Consider the following 23,445-nt stretch of genomic DNA (forward strand, 5'->3'; position numbering starts at 1 on the left):
TGTAGCCAGTACAGGATGATCCCCATTTCAACAGTTGAACTCTCTTCCATTGTAGCCAGTACAGGATGATTCCCATTTCAACAGTTGAACTCTCTTCCATTGTAGCCAGTACAGGATGATCCCCATTTCAACAGTTGAACTCTCTTCCATTGTAGCCAGTACAGGATGATCCCCATTTCAACAGTTGAACTCTCTTCCATTGTAGCCAGTACAGGATGATTCCCATTTCAACAGTTGAACTCTCTTCCATTGTAGCCAGTACAGGATGATCCCCATTTCAACAGTTGAACTCTCTTCCATTGTAGCCAGTACAGGATGATTCCCATTTCAACAGTTGAACTCTCTTCCATTGTAGCCAGTACAGGATGATCCCCATTTCAACAGTTGAACTCTCTTCCATTGTAGCCAGTACAGGATGATCCCCATTTCAACAGTTGAACTCTCTTCCATTGTAGCCAGTACAGGATGATCCCCATTTCAACAGTTGAACTCTCTTCCATTGTAGCCAGTACAGGATGATCCCCATTTCAACAGTTGAACTCTCTTCCATTGTAGCCAGTACAGGATGATCCCCATTTCAACAGTTGAACTCTCTTCCATTGTAGCCAGTACAGGATGATTCCCATTTCAACAGTTGAACTCTCTTCCATTGTAGCCAGTACAGGATGATCCCCATTTCAACAGTTGAACTCTCTTCCATTGTAGCCAGTACAGGATGATTCCCATTTCAACAGTTGAACTCTCTTCCATTGTAGCCAGTACAGGATGATTCCCATTTCAACAGTTGAACTCTCTTCCATTGTAGCCAGTACAGGATGATCCCCATTTCAACAGTTGAACTCTCTTCCATTGTAGCCAGTACAGGATGATTCCCATTTCAACAGTTGAACTCTCTTCCATTGTAGCCAGTACAGGATGATCCCCATTTCCACCACTTTCTGCTCAGCCAGACTGAGAAGGTAAGAGGGAAAGTTTGCTGAACGTTTGTTCAACATTTTTGCTTGGTTTGGGGGGAGGGGGGGACCTGGTTGGTTTTGCAGCTGTTGCACTGTGACTGCACACTGTTGGGGTTTTAAGGGCTCAGGGGGTGAGGTTCCCCCTAGGTACAGCTCTAGAATCAGCTTCCCCTCCCCCATTCTAAACTGACCCAAGATCAGTGTCTACGGGCAACTTCACCCTACTCTGTTAGGTGGGAGAATAACATAGTGTGTATGAGCTTCATAGGAATAAAGTCTGTGTTCCAGTTGTCTATCCTTCTCTTGAAGACTCGTACGCTCCCCATCATAGATTTCAGAATGGTGGAAACATGACTTCGTCCAGCCGATGCTTTTTAAATCCACGATGGGGAGTGTGCAAGTGCACACTTCAGGAGAAGGGTATAGAATCAGGAAGCAGACTGTTTGGATACTTTTTTTGTTGTTGCTTGTAACTGTTTTTTCCATTGATCATTAATGAACCCTTTCTTCCCCTACCTATTACTGTGTGGTGTAGTTCAGTGTAGTTCAGTGTAGTTCAGTGTAGTTCAGTGTAGTTCAGTGTAGTTCAGTGTAGTTCAGTGTGACGCTTTATTAGGTAGTTCATTCCATGTAAATGTTTATCTGCACACTACTGTGTGGTGTAGTTCAGTGTAGTTCAGTGTGACGCTTTATTAGGTAGTTCATTCCATGTAAATGTTTATCTGCACACTACTGTGTGGTGTAGTTCAGTGTAGTTCAGTGTGACGCTTTATTAGGTAGTTCATTCCATGTAAATGTTTATCTGCACACTACTGTGTGGTGTAGTTCAGTGTAGTTCAGTGTGATGCTTTATTAGGTAGTTCATTCCATGTAAATGTTTATCTGCACACTACTGTGTGGTGTAGTTCAGTGTAGTTCAGTGTGACGCTTTATTAGGTAGTTCATTCCATGTAAATGTTTATCTGCACACTACTGTGTGGTGTAGTTCAGTGTAGTTCAGTGTGACGCTTTATTAGGTAGTTCATTCCATGTAAATGTTTATCTGCACACTACTGTGTGGTGTAGTTCAGTGTAGTTCAGTGTGACGCTTTATTAGGTAGTTAATTCCATGTAAATGTTTATCTGCACACTACTGTGTGGTGTAGTTCAGTGTAGTTCAGTGTGACGCTTTATTAGGTAGTTCATTCCATGTAAATGTTTATCTGCACACTACTGTGTGGTGTAGTTCAGTGTAGTTCAGTGTGACGCTTTATTAGGTAGTTCATTCCATGTAAATGTTTATCTACACACTACTGTGTGGTGTAGTTCAGTGTAGTTCAGTGTGATGCTTTATTAGGTAGTTAATTCCATGTAAATGTTTATCTGCACACTACTGTGTGGTGTAGTTCAGTGTAGTTCAGTGTGACGCTTTATTAGGTAGTTCATTCCATGTAAATGTTTATCTGCACACTACTGTGTGGTGTAGTTCAGTGTAGTTCAGTGTGATGCTTTATTAGGTAGTTCATTCCATGTAAATGTTTATCTGCACACTACTGTGGCGAATCCTTTTACATTTCACTGGTACTTCTATGGGGCACAGTTTTTAACGAAAGATCAATGAGATGGTTTATTTCATCTGGAAGCATGTGAAATCTATTGTTTGTAGAGCTTCCTTTCCTCCCTCCTCCCTTACCTCCCTTCTCCCTATCCTGCTGCTCTTGCATGGATTTCCCTCTGAATCCTTCCTGCATCCCAGATGGCACCCTATTCCCTATATAGTGCACTACTTTTGACCAGAGTCCAAAACCCTATTCCCTATATAGTTCACTACTTTTTCAGGCAACACTATGGACTCTGAATCTCCCCCTCAGGCAACATTATGCACTCTGAATCTCCCCCTCAGGCAACACTATGCACTCTGAATCTCCCCCCTTCAGGCAACACTATGGACTCTGAATCTCCCCCCCTCAGGCAACACTATGCACTCTGAATCTCCCCCTCAGGCAACACTATGCACTCTGAATCTCCCCCCCTCAGGCAACACTATGCACTCTGAATCTCCCCCTCAGGCAACACTATGCACTCTGAATCTCCCCCCCTCAGGCAACACTATGCACTCTGAATCTCCCCCTCCTCAGGCAACACGATGCACTCTGAATCTCCCCCTCCTCAGGCAACACTATGGACTCTGAATCTCCCCCTCCTCAGGCAACACTATGGACTCTGAATCTCCCCCTCCTCAGGCAACACTATGCACTCTGAATCTCCCCCTCCTCAGGCAACACTATGGACTCTGAATCTCCCCCTCCTCAGGCAACACGATGCACTCTGAATCTCCCCCTCCTCAGGCAACACTATGCACTCTGAATCTCCCCCTCCTCAGGCAACACGATGCACTCTGAATCTCCCCCTCCTCAGGCAACACTATGCACTCTGAATCTCCCCCTCCTCAGGCAACACGATGCACTCTGAATCTCCCCCTCCTCAGGCAACACTATGCACTCTGAATCTCCCCCTCCTCAGGCAACACTATGCACTCTGAATCTCCCCCTCCTCAGGCAACACTATGGACTCTGAGTTCCATAATTCCTTGCCTTATTTTGGACACATGTCAAGCCACAGCCCTGAAGGTGTAACTGTTAAACTGTAGCACCGCGTGGTCAGTCTCATAACTCCAGCAGTACAGTTGTAACTGGTGTTACCTGCATGTTAGACAGTTATCTAATCGTACAGCACAAACCGCCAAAGTCCAGTCCAGGGTGTCAAACATACGGAACAAACTGAATATACTTTCCAATGAATAAAACCAAATAGAAACGTCATAATGGACCTACATTCATACAGTTTATTGACTGTGTCCTTGTTGCTAATAATCATTTTAAATAAAAGCTAGACCGTCAGGAAGCATCAAATTCCCTAAAAATGATGCATAGAGAGGACTATTTTGGCACATTTTGACAGAGGATAATTAATACATTTTCATTGTGGCCCTCCGGAACTCGTGGAAGATTGAATGCGGCCCCTTGGCAAAGTGAGTTTGACACCGCTGCTCTAGTCACACACCCACACACACACTATGTATATTGTCTGAGGGAGATTCAGAGTGAATAAACACAAACTCACGAAGACGCTCCATAACACAGCTTTGGTGGAAAGTTAGCCACTCTGTGTATAAAACAATGAAAAAATATATATTTTTAATATAAATCCCCCTCTCGTTTTCTACTTCCTCCTAGAATTGGATGAATCAACTCGACACTGAATTTGTGCAATCACACAGTCCTCGTCAGTGTTACCAAAGCAAGTCTAGCAGCATGCTACAAACCCTAGCTAGCATTAGCTTAGCCGTTCAACGGCACCACCAGAACTGGGAATAAAAAGTGTCTCTGTTCAGTCAATGAGTGAATCCCAAATGGCTACTTTTGGCCAAAGCCCTATCTGGGCCCTGGTCACCAGTAGTGCACTATAAAGGGAATACAGTGCTGTTTTGGGATGCATCCAGTGTGATGGTTGTTGGAGGATGTTAGCAGCTGTTTGTGTGTAAACTGTCTGTCCTTTAACCTTTTCTCTCCCTCCTCAGCCTGCCTCATCCATGGAGCCTATCAGTAAACGCCTGAAGATCGTTGAGGAGGTGAGCAAGCACTCTGTCTCAAACGGCTCCCTGTAACTAGGGCCCTGTGTTTGGCACGACTTTTCCACCCCACATTCTGACTGAATTGAGGCACTGCTTTAACCCCTGGTCATTCTGGTCAAAAGTAGTTCACTATATAGGGAATAGGGTGCCATTTGTGACAGTCTTAATGCTTTACCTCTTCACTCACTCACCCTCAGTACCTTTCTCTATTTGCTGTCTGAGTCTACTTTGGCTCGCCTTAGGAAGCAGTGACTTGAAAACCAATACGCGGCCGCTGGAGGCGTATGTTATGTTGGGGTACAGCGGCCGCTGGAGGCGTATGTTATGTTGGGGGACAGCTGGAGGCGTATGTTGTGTAGGGGGACAGCTGGAGGCGTATGTTGTGTAGGGGGACAGCTGGAGGCGTATGTTGTGTAGGGGGACAGCTGGAGGCGTATGTTGTGTAGGGGGACAGCTGGAGGCGTATGTTGTGTAGGGGGACAGCTGGAGGCGTATCTTGTGTAGGGGGACAGCTACTGCCAGTGTTGGTTTTGCATGTGGGTTTCAGACATGTATATATTTATCACATGAATGTATGTCATTGGTTTCAGTCTTAACTCTGAGGAAGACTCTATTTGTACCACAGAGCCCCAAGGTGCTTCCTACATGACACACATTACTGAATGGCATTTATTTTCATACAAACAGCAAGTACTAGATCAAATATTCCAAAAACAAGTAAGCCCCACTAGATACAGTATGTTTGTACTCCTCTGTGGTCGTGAACTCTCGATGCGCGTGTTAAAATGATGATTGTGTTTTTTTTGGTCTGTACAGGACACGAGGTCAACGTCTATCCAAGCTGCAGACAGCACCGCCATCAACGGCAGTATTACTCCCACAGACAAACGGTAGGAGATACTGTAATAATATGTGTATGTATGTAACTGTATTATCATGATTCTCCTATAGTTCATCAGTAGTACAGGCTGTTCACTCTGCGTGTAATAACAGGTCATGGAATAAAATAAGCTCTCCTGCAAGTGATGTTTCTCACGATGGTCTTCCAAGCCGTTGTGGCTTTGATGAAACTGCCTGTAGGCAACTCTGATGCAGTGTAACTTGATGATGGAGCGACGTGTTGGTCACTGGCTGCACCTATATAGTAGACCAGGGTCTGTATTTACACACACTGCTGATAAGGGCTCAGATTTCCTTTTTACATTACATGGACAGGTGGGACCTGATCCTAGACCAGCTCTATGACTGAATACTGGTCCTTTTAGATTACATGGACGGGGGGACCTGATCCTAGACCAGCTCTATGACTGAATACTGGTCCTTTTAGATTACATGGACAGGTGGGACCTGATCCTAGACCAGCTCTATGACTGAATACTGGTCCTTTTAGATTACATGGACAGGGGGACCTGATCCTAGACCAGCACTATGACTGAATACTGGTCCTTTTAGATTACATGGACAGGTGGGACCTGATCCTAGACCAGCTCTATGACTGAATACTGGTCCTTTTAGATTACATGGACAGGTGGGACCTGATCCTAGACCAGCTCTATGACTGAATACTGGTCCTTTTAGATTACATGGACAGGTGGGACCTGATCCTAGACCAGCTCTATGACTGAATACTGGTCCTTTTAGATTACATGGACAGGTGGGACCTGATCCTAGACCAGCTCTATGACTGAATACTGGTCCTTTTAGATTACATGGACAGGTGGGACCTGATCCTAGACCAGCTCTATGACTGAATACTGGTCCTTTTAGATTACATGGACAGAGGGGACCTGATCCTAGACCAGCACTCCTGCTTTATGACTATGAATACTGGCCCCAGTTTTTTTTTTTTTTTTGTCCATCAGGAAAATGAATAACAATGTATACTTGTATCTTTCCTTTACAGGATAGGGTTCCTAGGGCTGGGGCTTATGGGTAGCGGAATAGTGTCCAACCTGTTAAAGATGGGTCACGTCGTCACAGTGTGGAATCGCACAGTAGAAAAGGTACCGCAAGACATCCAACACGTGAGAAAATACGATACAGAATTTACTCCTGTGATTCCATCATAACTATTATTATTAAAACCACAGTTATTTGGTACAGTATTTTATTCTATGCAATAAATCATTTCTTTATAATGTAATGTAGCGAAGTGTGGGTTTGGTGCTGATTTTGACCTACGTCCTGTTGTGACATCGCTTCCTGTGAGTTCACTTCCTGTCTTGTTCCTGTTGTCTTCCCGCTGCAGTGTGACCTGTTCATCCAGGAGGGGGCCAGGTTAGGGCGGACCCCAGCAGAGGTGGTCTCCATGTGTGACATCACCTTCTCCTGCGTCTCAGACCCCAAGGCTGCCAGGGATGTAAGTACTAAGGAAACGGGGACACATCTCAACAGATGTTTGTATGTGTGTAGTCAGGCCAGATTTACAGGCAGATGAAAAAGAGTGAAATGTTAGCACAAACAGACTGGCTGCCATGTTGCTGCAGTTAGTAAGCTTGGTGTGATAAGTATTGTAATGCCTTTTTAGTTCTGACTGCAGTGACTCATATGACTCTTAATACTCCTCCCTCTCTTTCTCTCCTCTCTCGTTCTCTCTCTCTGCCAGTTGGTGCTGGGTCCCAGTGGAGTGCTCCAGGGCATCAGGCCAGGGAAATGTTACGTAGAGATGTCTACCGTGGACCCAGAGACCATCACAGAGCTCTCACAGGTATATACACACAGCTTGTGATTCCAGGTGTATGCTTCTCCCACTGTCGCTAGGTCATCACTCTCCCATTGGGTACTGTCATTACATCATCAATCATCTTATCCTATGCTCTCTCATTGGCTTCTCTACTGCCACACCACTGTCTGATTGGCTCCTGTCTCTGTCTGTCATTAGGTGATATCGTCGCGGGGCGGGCGCTTCCTGGAGGCTCCTGTGGCTGGGAGCCAGCAGGTATCTAACGAAGGCATGCTGGTCATCCTAGCGGCCGGAGACAGGACGGTCTACGAAGACTGCAGCTCCTGTTTCCAGGCCATGGGCAAGACCTCATTCTTCCTAGGTAGATGGTCTGAGTTTTACCAGTGTCTTATCCCAGGGCTATCCAATTTCATGTGTTATCAGGTGAAGCAGGCTAACGTGTGTGTGTGTGTGTGTGTGTGTGTGTGTGTGTGTGTGTGTGTGTTATCAGGTGAGGTGGGTAACGCAGCGAGGATGATGCTGATCCTCAACATGGTACAGGGAAGCTTCATGGCAACCATCGCCGAGGGGCTGACCCTAGCCCAGGCCACAGGCCAATCACAGCATACCTTCCTGGACATCCTGTCTCAGGGTCAGATGGCCAGCACCTTCGTGGACCAAAAATGCCAGAGTGAGTCAGAAACAGAAGCACTGCTGAGTCAGAAACAGAAGCACTGCTGAGTCAGAAACAGAAGCACTGCTGAGTCAGAAACAGAAGCACTGCTGAGTCAGAAACAGAAGCACTGCTGAGTCAGAAACAGAAGCACTGCTGAGTCAGAAACAGAAGCACTGCTGAGTCTGAAACAGAAGCACTGCTGAGTCTGAAACAGAAGCACTGCTGAGTCTGAAACAGAAGCTATTCCCTATATAGTGCACTGCTTTAGACCAGGGCCCTATTCCCTATATAGTGCACTGCTTTAGACCAGGGCCCTATTCCCTATATAGTGCACTGCTTTAGACCAGGGGCAAATTGGAAACTCGGAGCATAGTGAATTCAACACTTGCACAAGCAACGTGCTAGAGGCATCACTACAGACCCTGGTTCAATCCTGGGCTGTATCACAACCGGCCGTGATCGGGTGGCGCACAATTGGCCCAGCGTCTTCCGGGTTAGGGGAGGGTTAGGCCGTCATTGAAAATAAGAATTTGTTCTTAACTGACTTACCTAGTTAGTGAAATATGTCCCAGTTTTGATGGTTACATAAGTTCCCCTGATTGTTACATGTTCATGTTGTAATACCTTCCTTGTCTATGATTTAAACTATTCAAAATGGTACATATGTTTCATTACATCTCTCCACTGGTAATGATGAGGTCTTCCCCCCGGATCTTTCCAGATATCCTACAGGGAAACTTCAAACCAGACTACTATTTGAAACACATTCAGAAGGATCTGAGGCTAGCCATCTCCATGGGCGACACAGCCAATCACCCGACCCCTATGGCTGCAGCAGCCAATGAGGTAAGATGTTGTTGGATTGACACACACAAAATGGCCGCCAATGAGATTCCAAATGGCATTGGGGGTAGATCTTAGCTGTTTCAAACGGTATAAATGTCCACATACCCATAGATATTTTACCCATAGTGTTAGCCCAGGACTTACAGTATATAAAATGGGATATACGTATTCTACATAAGGTGTACATATGTCAACATTACTAACTGATATATAATAACCTGTCGCGGTGGGAACGCGGGTTCCTAACCTGTCGCGGTGGGGACGCGGGTTCCTAACCTGTCGCGGTGGGGACGCGGGTTCCTAACCTGTCGCGGTGGGGACGCGGGTTCCTAACCTGTCGCGGCGGGGACGCGGGTTCCTAACCTGTCGCGGCGGGGACGCGGGTTCCTAACCTGTCGCGGTGGGGGGACATAGAGACACTGAGGGACACGAGGCCCCTGGGATGCAGAGACTGATTGAAACCTCATATTTACCAGAGAAGAATTAAACAAGCATCTCATCTCTAATGTTTTCTAGCCCAGTGAGATTGTTTCTTTTGGAACACCTCTCCTTTTCTTTGGACCAAATTCTGTTTCCGTGAACAATAAAGTTGTGTATGTTGTGTCTCACTTTATGACAACGTTACTTCTTGATAAATACTAACCATGTCTTTCTGTCTCATCTGTAGGTCTACAAGAGGGCTAAAGCACTGGACCAGTCAGACAACGACATGTCGGCTGTCTACAGAGCCTACATTCACTAAACCTCCTGAAGAGCCTTTCCCCGACCTGTCCTTTCCCCCGACCTGTCCTTTCCCCCGACCTGTCCTTTCCCCCGACCTGTCCTTTCCCCCGACCTGTCCTCCTCTCCTCTGGACCACACTTATCTTTTATACATTTTTATTCCCATTTTATTAATTATTTTTGCCTGGCACCAGAGATATTGGTGTACTTCCCAAATGCCATCCGATTTCCTATATAGTACTCTACTTTTGACCAGGGTCCATGATTTCCTCGTGCATGAAGCTGAATACCCAACTCTGCAGAATCAGGGCCCATAGGACTCTGGTCAGAAGTAGTGCACTACATGGGGAATAGTATGTCATCTGGGAGGCAGCTATTCCTTCCCGGTAACGTGATGGGAACCTCGAACTAGTCCACCTGGAACATTGCACTGACTGAGGTTTCTAATAATGCTAGTAGAATGGTCCACAGAAGGTAGCTTTTTCCCCCCACATATTTGCGTTTTGTTGTCGATAGTGTTGGTCAAGTTTCTGATGGTAAAGTACTGCAGGGTGTTCAGAACAGATTTTGGGATGCGGCCCCATTGCTGACGCAAGGTAAGATGTTCAGTAGTGATTTGGAACGCGACACATTGCCTGTTGCTGTCGGGTGGGTTTTGAAGCTGCACGGGCCATGGATTAATTTATCACTCTTTTTCTTTCTTTGCATTTTATTTAATTCTATGTGTGAAAATGTCATCTTTAATTAGAATGTCCAGAATTTCATATAAACGTATAAAGCTGTTGATATTATCTTTTAAAAAGAGGGCAAAAAGGCTTGAGAAGCACCAAGAGGAATAATGCCACTGCATTGCCTTAATATTGGAACCATTTGAAATCTTTTGACATGTATTTATTTATTTTTAGACGCTCTAGATCTCTCTATTCTTCTTCTCTTTTGGTGCAGTTTGGCCTGGAGTTGTTTCCGTAGTTGTCTGAATCTGAACAGTGTTTTTGTTTGTTGTGTTAGCCTGTTAGAGAACCTGCTCCCTTAAGGTTATATTAATAAGGTTATATTAATAAGGTTATTCTGATGCCTTGTAATACAGTAATGACTTAATCCTTCTTCTAACCGGGATTCACCCCAAATGGCACCCTATACTCCCTTTATAGTGAACTTGTTTAGACCAGAACTCTGGTCAAAAGTATTGCGCTAGATAGGGAATAGGGTTCCATTTGGACACATCCCAGGACATTAAGGGGATCACGTTTAAAACCCATGCAGTGGTCTAACATTATTAAAAATAGGCAAGTCGATCACTTTTTATTGTACATGTATGTTTTGGAGCCACGTTGCTTAGCGACCTGTTTTGTATTTTAACATGACTATAGATCTCTTGGCTTGATGACTTGGGTTATTGTACCTCAACAGTTGCCCTTTGCAGTGGGGATAGATTAGCCTGGGTCCCAGTCTGTTTGTGCCGTCATGCCAACTCCTTGTCATATCAAACATGTTGGGCTTGACAAGTACAGCAAGGAAGTTGGCCAAGACCACAAACAGATCTGGGATCAGACTAAGGAGGAAAGATGTATTTATTACCAGATCAATCACCATATAGGAAACTGTCTAACTACAGAATGTGAATTTCAGTTGAATCATAACCGCTCCCTGAGATTCAGGGCCCAAACTACAACCTTTTACGTTCTCCTTCAAAGGGATACCTGGCAGGGCCATGAGCAGACAGGCAATTGTTACCTGAATGGCAGTGGGGGAATTTAGGCCACATAAAACATAACAAAATAATTTACTTTAAAGAGAATTAGTCACCATTGAAAGACCTTGTAACCTGCTTGAGGTGGGTTATTGTCCTGGCAAAATAAAATATTGCTCACTTTCAGTAAGGATTTTATCCCTTTCTGTTTTAGTTCATTTTGATTTGAAAAAATTTGTTAAAACACAATTGAACAAGTATAACATCTGATTTTGGTTTAATATAATTTTCATGTCGCAAGGTCTTGATCATCCCATTTGTAGAAGTAGATTTTCCTTTTGCCAAACAAGATGTAAATTAATTTTTTTAGGTTTAATTTGTTTAAACATGGAAATAGTTTAAAGATTTAAGAACTGTTTTTAGTAGGAAACATTCAAACAAATGACTTGTAAATAGCCCATATTGGTTGAGTGGATGTACGCTTTATAAATAAAGGGTAATATAAAAATACTTTTGGTTAGACTCCTCTACTGACTGTCAATCATCTGTTGTGTCCCAAATGGCATCATATTCCCTATATAGTGACCCTGGACTAAAGTAGTGCACTGCATAGGGAATAGGGTACCATATGAAACACTGTCTTAATAATACTGTAGATTGTTCAGTTCGGTGTTAGCTGTTTTAAATGAATCTCTTGTAAACCTCGTCTTTATGTGGCTTATACAGGTGATGTTGAAATGACTGTTGGGCCCTTTCTTTGCAGGGACGGTGAAACTATGGATTTGGGATATTTATGTGAAACATCAAGGCTTTTTGTGCAGTTTATTAAATCCTCTCCTGATTTAAATTGTGTGTTATCATGAAACTCACACACACAGTAGTGAACATATTGTTTTTCACAAGGGAACACAGATCTAATTCAGTTGATATAGATTGCAATCGGTACTTGATTAAACAGTACTGTTGTGTTTTGAGGTCGACCGAGGGAGAAAAGCTTAGGGGCCTGCTGCCTTTCACTGAGGTATAGTAAGAACTGCCTGCTCCAACCTCTCTCTCTTCCGCTTTTCTTGGCCTGCTGCGGAAAACGGTTTAATGTGACGCAAACCGGAAGTGCATTCCCAAAGAAGGGATTAGGGGGCGGGGCCAAGATTAATTGTTAATGTGTGACTAAACTATCTTGCTGAACGTAAACACAAGCCTAGAAGAAGACGGGTTGAAAATCTTCTGGTTTACATACTTGGTGGACCAGTCTGCCTGCGGGAATGCTCAATCCTCAAAGATCTTTATCTGAACTACCAAAGATGTCGGGTCCAAGCCAAACCGAGAGGGCTGTTTTGGTAAGCAGAACTGGAAGGATCATGACAAGCTAGCTAACAACATAAATGGGTTAACCTTGGCTAGCTAGTTATTCACCGACGTCTAGCTAGCTATTTTGCTAGCCAACTATTGATTGTTATTGTTATATGAGTATATTTTCTCATGCGATCTTCTTGCGTGATTAAAAGGCACATTAAGGACACCTGCTCTGTCCATGACATAGCTTTCACCTGGTCAGTCTATGATCTCTTGTCACTTGTTAAATCATTTAAATCATCTTCAATCAGTGTAGACGAAGGGGAGGACTTGAGACAGGTTAAATAAGGATTTTTAAGACTTGAGAGATGGAGTGTGTATGTGTGCCATTCAGAGGGTGATTGGGCAAGACAAAAGATTGAAGTGCCTTTTGAACGGGTATGGTAGTAGGTACCAGGTGCACTGGTTTGTGTCAAGAACTGCAAAGCTGCTGGGTTTCCCATGCACAACAGTTTCCTATGTGTATCAAGAATGTTCCACCACCCAAAGGACATCCAGCCAACTTGACACAACTGTGGGAAGCATTGGAGTCAACATGGGAGTCAGCATCCCTGTACGACTCAATATTAGGGAGGCGTCCTTAATGTTTTGTACACTCACTGCTCTGCTGCCTTGCATCGGCAAGCTCTGTTCTGCTGGTTGTCAATGACAACGTGATATACAGTATGATCCAAGTCCTCAGTCACATTGAATGATTGTCACATTTACAGCCTTCGATGGGTGAGGTCACTGCTGCCCTGCCAACCCCATATATCTAGCCTTCTGTACACCGCTCCACCTATAGATCCATAGGTGTCAAGCGTCACATTCAGTCCTCAGGGGTGGGCTTCATCCAAGAACTCCCCAGTGAGAGAAATATGCAGGGCTTTCTATATAGCTAGCTAGTATACAGAAGCAGGTCTCTTAAAGCTACTGGTATGTATATAGATACACAGGCACAAGAGCAACATGTCTCTGTTGCTTCCTGTCAGATGATATTTCTACCATAGAATTAGAGGGAATCATTGTAATGCTATGATTCCTGCATTCAGGGAAGTAGACCCACAGCATTCTCAGAACACCAGTGGAATTCTAATTGGAACCATGATCATGTGATCATTCTAGAACTGAATAAGCCTATCCATCCCTATCTCTGCTGACCATCCCTATCTCTGCTGACCACCACAATAACTATCTTGTTTGTCTCCTCTCTCTCTCTTTCACCCCTCTCTCGTTCTCTCCCTCCCTCCCTTCCTTCCCTTCAGGAGGAGGAGTTTAACTGGTTGCTGAAAGAGGAGGTCCATGCTGTTTTGAAGCAGCTCCAGGATATACTGAAGGTAAATATTAACTGTGGGGTGAAGTTTCTCTTTGGTACAGATCTAAGATCAGCTTCCTCTCTCCCTATCCTAACCTTACCGTTAGTGGGGAAAAACCCGGAACTGATCCAAGATCAGCGGCTACAGTAGGATCAACCTCACCCAACAACTAAGTATTGACTCCATATGCTCAAAGAGCTCCGATCACAAGACAATGGTGTCACTGAGGTGACTTAACACTGCTGAGTTGTCAATATTGGGTTGGACCTAGCTGTGGTATACTGACCCCATAGCCATAGAGGAGGATCCTTTAACAGGAGATTATCATGACTAATGATAAACCATGTAGAACAAATGCATTTCAAGACATTTCAACTTTGGCTGGGTTGTTGTGTAACTAAATTGTTCAAATGTTGTTTGATTTTGGTGTACTGTTGTCAGAGTTGATTGCTATTTGTATTCAAGACATTTTATTGAGTTATTGATGGAGATATTTACAATGCTGTAACTAGATTGTGTACAGGTTTACTATACTGAACCAAAATATAAACGCAACATGCAGCAATTTAACTGATTTTACTGAGTTACAGTTCATATGAGGAAATCAGTCAAATTAAATAAATTCATTAGGCCCTAATCTATGGATTTCACATGACTGGGAATACAGATATGCATCTCTTGGTCACACATACCTTGCAAAAAATTGGGCCTCACAATGGGCCTCAGGATCTCGTCATGGTATTTTTGTGCATTCAAATTACCATAGATTAAAATGCAGCCGTGTTTGTTGTCCATAATTTATACCTGGCCATACCATAACCCCACTGTCACCACGGGGCCATACCATAACTCCACTGTCACCACGGGGCCATACCATAACTCCACTGTCACCACGGGGCCATACCATAACCCCACTGTCACCACGGGGCCATACCATAACCCCACTGTCACCACGGGGCCATACCATAACCCCACTGTCACCACGGGGCCATACCATAACCCCACTGTCACCACGGGGCCATACCATAACCCCACTGTCACCACGGGGCCATACCATAACCCCACTGTCACCACGGGGCCATACCATAACCCCACTGTCACCATGGGGCACTCTGTTCACAACGTTGATATCAGCAAACCGCTCACCCGCACAACGCCGTACACATGGTCTGTGGTTGTGAGGCCGGTTGGACGTATTGCCAAATGCTCTAAAACGAGGTTGGAGGTGGCTTATAATAGAGAAATGAACATTCACTTTTCTGGCAACATCTCTGGTGGACATTCCTGCAGTCAACATGCCAATTGCACGATCCCTCAACTTGAGACATCTGTGGCATTGTGTTGTGTGACAAAACTGCAAATTTTAGAGTGGCCTTTTATTGTCCCCAGCACACGGTGCATCTGTGTAATGTTATGCTGTTTAATCAGCTTCTTGATATGCCACACCTGTCAGGTGGATGGATTATCTTGGCAATGGAGAAATGCTCACTAACAGGGGTGTAAACAAGTTTGTACATAACATTTGAGAGAAATACTTTTTTTGCGCATATGGAACATTTCTGGGATCTTTTATTTCAGCTCATGAAACATAGGACCAACACTTTACATGTTGAGTTTATATTTTTGTTCAGTGCAGATTGTGTCTATATAACTAGATTGTGTACTATGTTTATGTCACCAGGAGGCATCCAGGAGGTTCTTCATTCCCACCCCAGGACTGGAGAGCCAACTGAAACAGGAGAACTTCATCCTGGGCAGCTCAACGTAAGACTTGGAGGGATTCATTCCTTGATTTGATTGGTTAATTGATCAGTTGGGGGATTGATTGGTTGAGTTAGTGACTTTGATTCTTTATTAGCCATTTTAAAAACATTAAATGTGTCTCCTTGATTCATAGCAATACAATAGACAATGTAAGACAGAAAACATGAATATAATGTACATTATAAGAAACCCCATCTAGTCCAGCCTAACGAAGACCTGTTGTTAACACATGACATAGATTACAAACGCATGTCGGATTATGTTATTTACCTTTACATTCCTTCTGGGGGCGGCAGGTAGTCTAGTGGTTAGAGCGTTGGACTAGTAACCGAAAGGTTGCAAGATCAAATCCCAGAGCTGACAAGGTAAAAATCTGTCGTTCTGCCCCTGAACAAGGCAGTTAACCCACTGTTCCCTGGTAGGCCGTCATTGAAAATAAGAATTTGTTCTGAACTGACTTGCCTAATTAAATAAAGGTTAAATAAAAAATATATATCTAAAATTCTCACACAACATGCATAACCAAAGCAAGTTATTTTCTAATGGTCTTTTTTGGGGGGTAATGTGATACAATCTATAGAGCACGAAAATAGGCTTATTATTGATGCCTTGTTGCACCTATTTAAAGTGCAGAAGCCAGTCCCAACATCTCGTGTGTGTGTGTGTGTGTGTGTGTGTGTGTGTGTGTGTGTGTGTGTGTGTGTGTGTGTGCGCTTCAGGTCCATGGCTGTATGTGTCTTGGTTGAGGGGAAACCCCAGTCTGTTAACATTTGTTATAGTGGAGGGCTTGTTTATACATTACACAACCTTCTGTTTACAGACATCAACAACAAGTTTCTAATCTACCGGGACTTGAGTCTATGACAAGGTGACATTATGACAAAGGACTCAGGTCAACAGTAGTGTAGTGTGTAGGGGATAGGGTTCTATCTGGGACTTCCACAGTGTCGTTAAGACAGTCTTGTGAGTCCTGCTGTCTTGTCTTCGCAGCATGGACCAGGTGAAAGGAGTACTGACTCTACAGGGAGAAGCCCTGACTCAAGCTGTGAGTGTCTCTTTTCTCTGGTTGTAGACTATTCTCTGTAAACACTCTCACTGGCAGTGTTTGGCTGTGTTTTAGTAGAGAACATGTTACTATGTCAGGTTCTTTCTGTAATGTGTTTTAGTAGAGAGAACATGTTACTATGTCAGGTTCTTTCTGTAATGTGTTTTAGTAGAGAGAACATGTTACTATGTCAGGTTCTTTCTGTAATGTGTTTTAGTAGAGAGAACATGTTACTATGTCAGGTTCTTTCTGTAATGTGTTTTAGTAGAGAGAACATGTTACTATGTCAGGTTCTTTCTGTAATGTGTTTTAGTAGAGAGAACATGTTACTATGTCAGGTTCTTTCTGTAATGTGTTTTAGTAGAGAACATGTTACTATGTCAGGTTCTTTCTGTAATGTGTTTTAGTAGAGAACATGTTACTATGTCAGGTTCTTTCTGTAATGTGTTTTAGTAGAGAGAACATGTTACTATGTCAGGTTCTTTCTGTAATGTTCACCTTTTGTCTTCACAGGACATCAATCTGAAAACTGCTAAAAGCAACCAAGTGATGCATTTCACATTCAGGGATGATAAGCACTGGAAATTACAACAGGTAGTGTGTGTGTGTGTGTGTGTGTGTGTGTGTGTGTGTGGGTGTGTGTGTGTGTGGGTGTGTGGGTGGGTGGGTGGGTGGGTGGGTGGTTTCAAGTTGTAAAGTCATGTGCACAAGGACAGTGAAATGCCTTTGTTGCAGCCTCTAAACCAAGGATCATCAACTAGATTCAGTCACAACTTTTTGTTGAGAGGAGGGTCGGGATTAAGAACAAAATTAAACCAATATTTATAGATTGTGAATTGACCACAAGAAGCCTAAACAGATATAATATTAGACTAAAACATAATCATTTTAAACCTTGATTACATTTGGGGACATTGCCCTGCGTAGGGTGCCGTCTTCCAGATGGGAGGTTAAAACGGGTGTCCTGACTCTCTGTGGTCATTCAAAATCCCTTGGCATTTAATGTCAGAGTAGGGGTGTACACCCTGGTGTCATGGCTAAATACCCAACCTGGCCACATTCCTAAATTCACATCTCTCCCTCAGATCTAATAATACTGACTCTGTCCCCGTCTCAGATCTAATAATACTGACTCTGTCCCCGTCTCAGATCTAATAATACTGACCCCGTCTCAGATCTAATAATACTGACCCTGTCCCTGTCTCAGATCTAATAATACTGACCCTGTCCCTGTCTCAGATCTAATAATACTGACCCTGTCCCTGTCTCAGATCTAATAATACTGACCCTGTCCCTGTCTCAGATCTAATAATACTGACCCTGTCCCTGTCTCAGATCTAATAATACTGACCCTGTCTCAGATCTAATAATACTGACCCTGTCTCAGATCTAATAATACTGACCCTGTCTCAGATCTAATAATACTGACTCTGTCCCCGTCTCAGATCTAATAATACTGACTCTGTCCCCGTCTCAGATCTAATAATACTGACTCTGTCCTCGTTTCTCCCTCAGATCCAGGATGCTAGGAACCATGTGAATCAGGCTCTGCAGCTGCTGAGTGGTAGAGATGAGAGCTACCACTTTAAGACTGGGGCTGAGGTCAACAAGGTAGGAACACACACACACAGCTACCACTTTAAGACTGGGGCTGAGGGTAATGAGGTTAGTTTCCACCAGGGAAAACACTGATAATTACTGTCAGAAATAAACTGCTTTCTGTGTCATAGTGGAGCTAACAGAGCTAACAGAGCTAACAGAGCTAACAGAGCTAACAGGGAAGTGGTTTTCCTCTATTCTATGTCTACGCCTCATTAGTCTACACTACACCTCATTAGTCTACACTACACCTCATTAGTCTACACTACACCTCATTAGTCTACACTACACCTCATTAGTCTACACTACACCTCATTAGTCTACACTACACCTCATTAGTCTACGCTACACACACCTCATTAGTCTACGCTACACACACCTCATTAGTCTACGCTACACACACCTCATTAGTCTACGCTACACACACCTCATTAGTCTACGCTACACACACCTCATTAGTCTACGCTACACACACCTCATTAGTCTACGCTACACACACCTCATTAGTCTACGCTACACACACCTCATTAGTCTACGCTACACACACCTCATTAGTCTACGCTACACACACCTCATTAGTCTACGCTACACACACCTCATTAGTCTACGCTACACACACCTCATTAGTCTACGCTACACACACCTCATTAGTCTACGCTACACACACCTCATTAGTCTACGCTACACACATCATTAGTCTACGCTACACACCTCATTAGTCTACGCTACACACATCCTTAGTCTACGCTACACACATCCTTAGTCTAAGCTACACACATCCTTAGTCTAAGCTACACACATCCTTAGTCTACGCTACACACCTCATTAGTCTAAGCTACACACCTCATTAGTCTACGCTACACACCTCATTAGTCTACGCTACACACCTCATTAGTCTACGCTACACACCTCATTAGTCTACGCTACACACCTCCTTAGTCTACGCTACACACCTCCTTAGTCTACGCTACACCTCCTTAGTCTACGCTACACCTCCTTAGTCTACGCTACACCTCCTTAGTCTACGCTACACCTCCTTAGTCTACGCTACACACATCCTTAGTCTACGCTACACACCTCATTAGTCTACGCTACACACCTCATTAGTCTACGCTACACCTCCTTAGTCTACGCTACACCTCCTTAGTCTACGCTACACCTCCTTAGTCTACGCTACACACCTCATTAGTCTACGCTACACACCTCATTAGTCTACGCTACACACCTCATTAGTCTACGCTACACACCTCATTAGTCTACGCTACACCTCATTAGTCTACGCTACACCTCATTAGTCTACGCTACACGTCATTGCACTACGCTACACGTCATTGGACTGGACTACACATCATTAGACTAAACTACACATTAAACTAAACTACACGTCACTACACATCCTTAGACTACACTACACATCCTTAGACTATACATCATTAGACTACACATCCTTAGACTACACATCCTTAGACTACACTACACATCATTAGACTACACTACACATCCTTAGACTACACATCATTAGACTACACTACACGTCATTAGACTACACGTCATTAGACTACACTACATGTCATTAGACTACAACTTTGCTCCACCATGTACCTGTTCATTACCTAGAACAACTTTTCCATCCCAGAGTGCATCTCTTCACCAGATCATTTCCTCTGTATCTCCGGTTGTGTTGTTCCTAGTTGATCACTGTAGTTGATGATGACTGATGATGTCGTTGTTGTAGCTGATGGACGCGGTGATGCTCCAGCTGACCAGGGCTCGTAACCGCCTCACCACTCCAGCAGCCATGACCCTGCCGGAGCTGGCCACCAGCGGCCTCATGGTGAGTCTGCCATAGGTCATAGGTTATAGGTCATAGCAGAGAAACTGGTCTCGCCGTCTACTGTGTGCAATTTACATCACAATCTCTTTCTTTCTTTCTTCCCCCCCTTTCTCCAGAAAATGTTCACTCCTCCAATGCCAGGCGATGTGATGGTGAACTTCTATATCAACCTGAGTAAGCTGTGTCTGACAGTCTACCAGCTGCACGCAATGCAGCCCAACACCACCAAGGTACACACTCACATTCACACTCTCCTGCAGATACAGTCTGCGGATCGAATCCAGCCCTGAGACAACAAGATCACGGCTGTTAGTTCTGTAATCACATGTGGTATTGTGCAGATGCATCAGTTTGTCTACCTGTGGTGTTTCAACAGAACTTCAGGCCTTCTGGAAGCTCTGTGTTACACAACCCTGGAGCCATGTTGTAAGTTCTGTTTGATAACGGTTCACATCATGTCAGTCACTAACACTTTAGATGGGCTGTCTGTGGTCAGTACACACAGGATATTTTCATGTCCATTCATATCTTGTTGATGTGAAGATATTAGTGTGTCTCTAACAATACTAACTACCGTTTTACAAATATATTTTTTGTCACTAGTCAGCAGCATAGTAAATGATGCTTGTTGGGTCTACCCCGGGTCCTCCCATTTCTGAATACTTTCACACACACAGCTCCCAACTGTTTTAACACATACAGTGCCATTTCCAATACACCCAACTGCCTTCTTTTGTTGTTTTATTGTTGAACTCTTTCCCTGCTGTCTCCCCCAGTGAGCTGAACAATGCTAAGTTTGAGGTGAGCCAGGTTCACAAGGTGGAGTGTGTTGTCCCCTGGCTCAACAACACCCTGGTCTTCTTCACCATCTCACTGCAGCTCTGTCAGCAGCTCAAGGACAAGGTGGGTGATGTCTGTGGCAGCAGGACACTTTCAACACTCCATTGGTCCACAGAACACACTGAAGTGAATGAGTAGCTGTGATATTGGCATAGATTCAGGCTGGGTCCGTTGGTATGAAGTAGATGATTCACCTTGTTCAAGTGTGTCTGTAACTAAAGAAATGTCAGACTCAGAAAAGAGAAGACAGGGAGAGCTGTTTTGCTTCTGTGAAAAAGTTCTAAATGGTATGAAAAGGTGCTTATTGGAAACAAGAGTCTAAATCGACTGAGAAGCAGAGAAGTTGTGGCATATGTCCCAGAATACCGTCAAACTGAAAGCTTACGTACAACACCAAGCCAAGGCACTTGTTTTGTGATCTATATTATAAAGTCTTTATTATATTGGCTTACCATGACACATTAACTGGATTTTTCTCCTCCTCCTTCTAGATTTCCGTCTTCTCTAGTTTCTGGAACTACCGACCGTTCTAACCTCCTGCAGCTAACTGACCGTCAGAATGCCTAGGTGTTCTAACCTCCTGCAGCTAGCTGACCGTCAGAATGCCTAGGTGTTCTAACCTCCTGCAGCTAGCTGACCGTCAGAATGCCTAGGTGTTCTAACCTCCTGCAGCTAGCTGACCGTCAGAATGCCTAGGTGTTCTAACCTCCTGCAGCTAGCTGACCGTCAGAATGCCTAGGTGTTCTAACCTCCTGCAGCTAGCTGACCGTCAGAATGCCTAGGTGTTCTAACCTCCTGCAGCTAGCTGACCGTCAGAATGCCTAGGTGTTCTAACCTCCTGCAGCTAGCTGACCGTCAGAATGCCTAGGTGTTCTAACCTCCTGCAGCTAGCTGACCGTCAGAATGCCTAGGTGTTCTAACCTCCTGCAGCTAGCTGACCGTCAGAATGCCTAGGTGTTCTAACCTCCTGCAGCTAGCTGACCGTCAGAATGCCTAGGTGTTCTGTCCAAATCCTTCACACCAACCAACCCAGAAAAAAGGGATGTCTTGAAAATATTGTCTGATTTGAAGTGGGTTTTGTTTGTATAATTTACAGGAGAACAGCCGGATCAAAGTCCATATACATTACCAGTGTTTAGTATTCCAGGGTTTAGGGCCCATCTGTGTGTTACAGCTGCTTTAATTTAGTCCCAAATCAACCCCTAGACCCTAACCTCTAGACTACACTCCCTACTTGTGAAGAAAGTATAGGACTAAGCAATATGGTGGAGCTACTACCATATTGGTATATCTATCCAATACATTCAGTGTTTCCCCTAGTTGGGGGTCGTTAGCGCAATGACTGGAAGTCTATGGGAATGAATATAGGGGAAACGCTGCATGACTGGAAGTCTATGGGAATGAATATAGGGGAAACGCTGCATGACTGGGAGTCTATGGGAATGAATATAGGGGAAACGCTGCATGACTGGGAGTCTATGGGAATGAAATATAGGGGAAACGCTGCATGACTGGAAGTCTATGGGAATGAATATAGAGGAAACACTGCATTCTGATCTAGACAAGTAAGGACTAGGGGTTGATTTAGGATTGGGTGCATGTATCTCTCTGTGCGTCATCTGTTGTATTTTGTTGTATAGTACTAACTTGGTTGGACCTCCCTGTTGTATAGTAATGACTTAGACCTCCCTGTTGAATAGTACTAACTAACTTGAACCTCCCTGTTGAATAGTACTAACTTGGACCTCCATGTTGTATAGTACTGACTGTCTTGGACCTCCCTGTTGTATAGTACTAACTAACTTGAACCTCCCTGTTGAATAGTACTAACTAACTTGGACCTCCATGTTGTATAGTACTGACTGACTTGGACCTCCATGTTGTATAGTACTGACTGACTTGGACCTCCTTGTTGTATAGTACTAACTAACTTGGACCTCCTTGTTGTATAGTAATGACTTGGACCTCCCTGTTGTATAGTACTGACTGTCTTGGACCTCCCTGTTGTATAGTACTAACTAACTTGGACCTCCCTGTTGTATAGTACTAACTAACTTGGACCTCCCTGTTGTATAGTACTAACTAACTTGGACCTCCCTGTTGTATAGTACTAACTAACTTGGACCTCCCTGTTGTATAGTACTAACTAACTTGGACCTCCCTGTTGTATAGTACTGACTGACTTGGACCTCCCTGTTGTATAGTACTGACTGACTTGGACCTCCCTGTTGTATAGTACTGACTGACTTGGACCTCCCTGTTGTATAGTACTGACTAACTTGGACCTCCCTGTTGTATAGTACTGACTTGGACCTCCCTGTTGTATAGTACTGACTGACTTGGACCTCCCTGTTGTATAGTACTGACTTGGACCTCCCTGTTGTATAGTACTGACTTGGACCTCGTTATGAATCAATGGATCAGCTTTTGTTGTTGTTTTAGTCTGAAACACTTCTCTTGTTACTGAATACTAACGTTCCTCCTCTCCACATAGTTATACCCTTTTCACACTATAATAGCGACCAAAAATGTGCTGTAGTAGCTCAGATA

The 23,445-nt window shown here is 44.0% G+C and overlaps 2 protein-coding genes and 1 non-coding gene across 10 annotated transcripts in view; all 3 read left to right on the forward strand.

Moving 5' to 3' along the window:
• Positions 1 to 12,012, forward strand: part of LOC115171924 (putative oxidoreductase GLYR1) — a 21,829-nt gene extending 9,817 nt beyond the window's left edge. For 2 of the 7 annotated variants that reach the window (XM_029729168.1, XM_029729171.1), the window contains 10 exons: positions 906 to 959; positions 4,516 to 4,566; positions 5,386 to 5,459; positions 6,473 to 6,593; positions 6,818 to 6,928; positions 7,175 to 7,276; positions 7,451 to 7,613; positions 7,743 to 7,922; positions 8,629 to 8,753; positions 9,421 to 12,012. In XM_029729168.1, coding sequence (XP_029585028.1) covers positions 906 to 959; positions 4,516 to 4,566; positions 5,386 to 5,459; positions 6,473 to 6,593; positions 6,818 to 6,928; positions 7,175 to 7,276; positions 7,451 to 7,613; positions 7,743 to 7,922; positions 8,629 to 8,753; positions 9,421 to 9,495 — 1,056 coding nt within the window. In that variant the 3' untranslated portion in view covers positions 9,496 to 12,012. The remainder of the gene's footprint in view (positions 1 to 905; positions 960 to 4,515; positions 4,567 to 5,385; positions 5,460 to 6,472; positions 6,594 to 6,817; positions 6,929 to 7,174; positions 7,277 to 7,450; positions 7,614 to 7,742; positions 7,923 to 8,628; positions 8,754 to 9,420) is intronic. The other 5 variants (XM_029729170.1, XM_029729173.1, XM_029729169.1 and 2 more) reach the window with 4 other exon arrangements.
• On the forward strand, positions 5,587 to 5,668 carry LOC115172014 (small nucleolar RNA SNORD35). The gene has a single exon (XR_003871354.1). It is a non-coding gene; the product is annotated as a small nucleolar RNA SNORD35 (small nucleolar RNA).
• A 285-nt stretch (positions 12,013 to 12,297) lies between the features above and the next one.
• Positions 12,298 to 22,257, forward strand: LOC115171926 (protein rogdi homolog). Of its 2 annotated transcripts, XR_003871290.1 has the most exons (12): positions 12,298 to 12,502; positions 13,763 to 13,834; positions 15,495 to 15,577; positions 16,568 to 16,622; positions 17,136 to 17,216; positions 18,138 to 18,233; positions 19,957 to 20,055; positions 20,172 to 20,285; positions 20,432 to 20,481; positions 20,832 to 20,958; positions 21,387 to 21,849; positions 21,893 to 22,257. XR_003871290.1 is itself a non-coding variant. In XM_029729175.1 (11 exons), exons 1-11 carry the CDS (start codon positions 12,428 to 12,430, stop codon positions 21,426 to 21,428), a joined length of 894 nt encoding a protein of 297 aa, XP_029585035.1. In that variant the 5' UTR covers positions 12,298 to 12,427; the 3' UTR covers positions 21,429 to 22,257. The 2 variants fall into 2 exon arrangements, 1 of the variants encoding a protein (XP_029585035.1); XM_029729175.1 differs by having other exon boundaries at positions 21,387 to 22,257.
• The last annotated feature ends 1,188 nt before the right edge of the window (positions 22,258 to 23,445 follow it).

Source organism: Salmo trutta, chromosome 32 (assembly GCF_901001165.1).
Source record: "Salmo trutta chromosome 32, fSalTru1.1, whole genome shotgun sequence".
In the NCBI taxonomy this organism is placed as follows: Eukaryota; Metazoa; Chordata; class Actinopteri; order Salmoniformes; family Salmonidae; genus Salmo; species Salmo trutta.